This window comes from Manihot esculenta, chromosome 6 (assembly GCF_001659605.2).
Source record: "Manihot esculenta cultivar AM560-2 chromosome 6, M.esculenta_v8, whole genome shotgun sequence".
Lineage (NCBI taxonomy): Eukaryota > Viridiplantae > Streptophyta > Magnoliopsida > Malpighiales > Euphorbiaceae > Manihot > Manihot esculenta.
Genome location: NC_035166.2, coordinates 14927564 through 14932645, shown reverse-complemented (window position 1 = coordinate 14932645; position 5082 = coordinate 14927564). Strand labels below are relative to the sequence as shown.

Below are 5082 nucleotides of genomic sequence, written 5' to 3'. Positions count from 1 at the left end.
ACTCATCTCAATAACAAAATATAAAAACTAAATATCATACATATCATGAATGAACTCAAATCCAATATCATATATTATGTAAATCAAATCAAACATATATCCAAGCATCAAGTTGAGCAATTTTAAACTAAAAAAATTAACAAATTATTTATTATCCTAGTATATATGTGTAATGAAAAAAAAACTATAAATGTGTAGTATTCTCGTCCTCGTCCTCGTCCTCATCATTAGCTTCATCTGCTTGATCAGGAGGCTGTGCAGAAGTTCCCTCACCGGGAGCTGAAGGCTGGCTGCCTTGCCTTTGATTCACAAGCTGCATAAGTAAATCCTTCACCTGTGAGAGCTCAGAGGTAATCCGCACATTTTGCTCACGCAATACTTGTTCATTATCCTCATGCTCCTGTAGCTTGCGTCTAAGATCAGCCATTTCATCTTGAAGATCCTGATTTTACTGAGCTGATGTGAAGGATGTACTAGCAGAAGTCTTGTTTGGGAAGAAAACTGAAGCCTGTGATCCAAGACCGTACACCCTTCTTTTTTTCTCTCCACCTACTGCCTCAAAGTATAACTGAGCCTCATCAATGCGGGATGCCTGACTACTGTCATTATCTGTCTGTGATGCTTGCTCTTTCAAAAAAAATACCATGTGATATAACAGTATAAACTACAAATCAAATAATTTACTATAAATTTATTTAATTTCTCACATGAATGGCCTTTGAGCGTGCATCAACAAACTCTAAGGTACCCTTCTTCTTATGAATAACCTCAAATAACTCATGAGGTAGAGGATCTCTGCCTAGTCTTTCGCGCTGCAAGTAAAATATACATAGTAATAACATGCTTCAATATAAATTTACAACAAATTGGATAAAATTTAAAGTATTTGAAAAAATTTAAGTGAAAATGAATAGTACATACCATCTGTTGTTGATGCCTATACTGAGATATGGATCCTCCATAATGTCTTGATGGGCCAGCGCCTTGCCCACCTGTTTCACTCTTTCTGTTATTTGAGAATTTTTTGCATTTCTCTTTATACTCAGTTGCTCCCCAAGCGGATTGCCATGCATCCATTACTCCTTCTGTTAGTGATAGCCTCTTCTCCTTCCCATTCCTTACGCTACACATAAGGCTACGATACTGCTCGGCAGCTTTCTTCCTCCAAGCTATCTTCATAAGCTGCTCTATTGCCTCTTCCCATAAGAAGTGTTTCTGTAATTACTCACATTTAGTGACAAATAATGCACAGTAAAAATAATCACATGTACTGTAAAATTTGTATTACCTTAAATTCTTGCCAATAGAATTCTTTAACCTCTTCTGGTACATTTTTCCAACAAAAGCCATCTGCTACTAACTTTTCCTTGAAGATCAAGGTAATCTGCCTAGCAATCGGATCAGAAGGCTGCATGTTGTAAAGGAATAATTGACAAAATAATTATTTTGAAATAAGCATAAAAATGATGTGCATAGTTACAAATACTTATAAATTTTACTCACACTAAGTTTACCAAGGAAATATATGGTATGTGTCCTGTAGATCCACAACTACCAGAAGTAGATGCAGATGTAGGAATAGATGCAATAGGTGGCAAACCTATGGGAGCTGAGGCAGTAGCAGATGTGTGCACTGAAGCAGGAGTGGATGATGCAGCACCCTGTGTGGATCTCTCACTCTGGGGTGGTCTAGGAATCAAAGCAGTGTCTTGTACCAAATCTTGATTGACATTTTCTGATTCACTTGTGTGGACACTACCCCTGCCACGGTCTCCTCGACCCCATGACGAAGATTCACGTCCTCGTCCTCTCATCCTGTACAAATTTACATTAAACAAATCACATATAGTTAACATATTTAATAACTGAGAGTAAAAATCGGTATCAATTATGTTATATCTTATATTCACTATCGACATCTAAGTCATCATTATTATCATCATCATCATCATCATCTGTTTCTGCTGCTATTATAGTTTCATCTTCATCATTTTCTTCACCATCATCAATTTCAATAACATCACCAGTTGGATCTTTTAATTGTTGTATTGAATCATCAATTTCTCTAATAATGACAGTGTGTTCCATTTCATCTTGTTGAAATGGTTCTTCAGCAGGTTGTGTATTTTCTTGTGTTGGAAGTTGAATTACAGAACGTGCTTTAACTTTTACAGTAGCCCACCATTCAATTTTATCTCGCTTTAGGCTAGGATATGGTGTGTATATCACTTGTATTGCTTGTACTCCCAGCACAAAAGGCTCGTATCTATTAAATGATCGTTTATGATTTACATCGATAAGTTTATATTTACTATGGACCTTTGTGCCTACATTTGGAGTGGGGTCAAACCAATTGCATTTAAAAAGTACAACTCGCTTGATTGAAAGACCTGGATACTCCAAACTTATAACTTCAAGCAATTGTCCATAGTAATTGCTCTCTTCACTGCTGTAATTTGACCCCTTAATACACACCCCACTGTTCATAGTTGCTCTACTTGCACAGTATGACTTTGATTGAACTTATATCCATTCACCATATATCCATTGTATGATGTCACACTTCGTAATGGACCCTTTGCAAGCGATATGATAAACTTGTTGGATATATTACTGTAGGAATCATGAGCAAAGTTGTTGAACCATATAGCAAATTCACTCTCCAATTTGATGTCAATCTGATAATCATTGATTAACGGATCTTTTGAGTGCAGTTGATCAATGTAAATGCTGAAAAAACCTCAACTTAATTAGATAAAGTAATTTAAAAAATAATATATAAATTACTTATTTACGATAACTTACTCAATGTAGGATTTCACTTCTGGACAATTTAATAATATATACATTTGTGCTGCTTTTTACTCATCCTCCATAAGGTATCTGGTTGTCCCTTTTCCTATTGGTCGACCGGACTGCATGAAAATTTATAGATTACCTTCATAATTTTCATAATTTTCATTACTTTATGAAATGTTAACATTTCTTGGCACTTTTCGATGTCTAGTTTGGACATATGGCTCAAAGTAATGCGCACAAAATGAAGTTGCTTCTTCTACTAGGTACGCATTACATATTGATCCCTCGACTCTAGCTTTATTTTTGACATTATTCTTAAGCTTGCGACATTTATAAAATATATGACCAACATTAGTAAACATTATTAAATAACTTAATTAAAGTGAAATTAAAAGAACTTACCATTCAAAAGGATACATCCACTGATATTGCACTGGACCTGCTAGCCATGCTTCATATGCTAGATGGACGGGAAGGTGTTCCATACAATCAAAGAAGCTTGGAGGGAAAACACGCTCAAGCTTACATATGATCAAAGGAATTTCACCATGCAACCGCAACATATCACTCTCACTAAGAATTATTGATCTAATTGGGAGATCTGTGGTGGTTCTGCTGTATATGGTTTATTTTTGTGTCATGGGCGGATAATTTATGTCTCCTTTAATCCCATACTACATGCAACATGAAAATTATATCGTTCATCACATCAAATCAAGCTTATGACACATATAGATAAAGTTTGTAATAATATATTAATTATCAAGCGTCTTCAGTAAAAAATCAGATTTGCCATCACCCTTATCCTTCCACAAGTACAAGTACCTTCCAACCACTCATTTGCACTTTCTGTTTCTATCATTTTTGCATATTGAATTTCAATCACAATCTAAGTTATTGAAAGATGACTATATCAATTAATTCATCCAACCAAAGAAAATGACTATCAATTTGAAAGTTGACGAAGACAAAGAGAAGCTCCCTTCAACTCAACCAGACTAGGAAAATCTACAAAGTCCAATATACCTTGTGTTCATTTGATTAAACTTTTGTCACTCCAAAACCACGAAAATCTACCAAGTCCGAAATACTTTGAGTTCATTTGACTACACTTCATCTAAATAATCAAGTGAAAATAAAATGTAACTACCATGAAATATTTTTAAATTTAAGGAAGAGGTGACCATAAACCTTGTTATCAGCACCTCCAAAATAAACATTCAGTCGAGACAAGGACCGACATCAAACTTACCCAAATTAGTCAAGTTAAGTCTTTACAGTCACCATCGGTCTTCAAATGTTCATACAACGTTGTGTCACAGAATATGAATTGAACACTTAGCGTCCATTTGTTTCACATAAAACATCTTCCAAGAAAATATTTTTCACATTTCATAAGATTCGGAACATTCAAAAAAATTAGTTAATAGAAAATATTTTTCTGGTCAAAGAAAAAATTAAGTATTTTAAGGAAAATGACTTCTTTTTAAACAGGGTCATTTTCTGTACCTTTGACAATTTTATTAACACATCTATATATAAATTTATTAATATATTTTATTTTTAAATTAAAATTAAAAAATAGAAAATAAGTTAGTTTTTGAGAAAATATTTGTTTACGGAACCTTAATACATTTCACTCAAAGAAAAATTAAAATTTCATTTTTTTTTTATTAGAATGGTTTAAGCACTCATTCTAAAAAGATTCCAAGAGATACTTTATACAAGATTCCAAGAAATCCTTTAAACATGACAATTATTTCAACATCTCACCAAGAAAAGAAAAGTTTAAAATATTTAATGAATTGGAAACCGAGTTTTTTTTTTTCAATATTTGGAATAATCATTAAAAATTTAATTTAATTATGGAGTAACTTATCATTGTGTTGAATTTTTTAAATTTTAATTTAGCTTTTAGAATTTTTAATGAAAGACATATTGCTCAAAATATCATTCTTCTATATTTAATTTCAGAAGACCTTAATATTTCCACCAATTATCAGTTTTATGGATTTTCTTCAAAAGCTACTGGAATCACGAAAAATAACCACAACAAAGACCAACCAACCATCCAAAGCATTAAACATAAAGAGTGCAAATAAATTCACTTGATGAAAAATTCACAACAAGAATGCACAACAAGGAACAATGAAAACAACAAACAGCAAGAAAACAACACATTATAATCACACAAAAAAATTCAACAACTCATTTCAATAATCTCACATTAACATATCAATAAAATTCAACAACCCATTTCAATAATTTACACAAAAAAGAGAG

General features: G+C 33.0%; 1 protein-coding gene across 1 annotated transcript; it reads right to left on the bottom strand.

The window, feature by feature from the left end:
• Positions 1 to 448: 448 nt before the first annotated feature.
• Positions 449 to 1814, bottom strand: LOC110617862. The gene is made up of 5 exons (XM_021760867.1): positions 1515 to 1814; positions 1289 to 1408; positions 922 to 1215; positions 708 to 812; positions 449 to 625 (listed from the first exon to the last, which is right to left on the bottom strand). Exons 1-5 carry the CDS (start codon positions 1812 to 1814, stop codon positions 449 to 451), a joined length of 996 nt encoding a protein of 331 aa, XP_021616559.1.
• Between the last annotated feature and the right edge of the window lie 3268 nt (positions 1815 to 5082).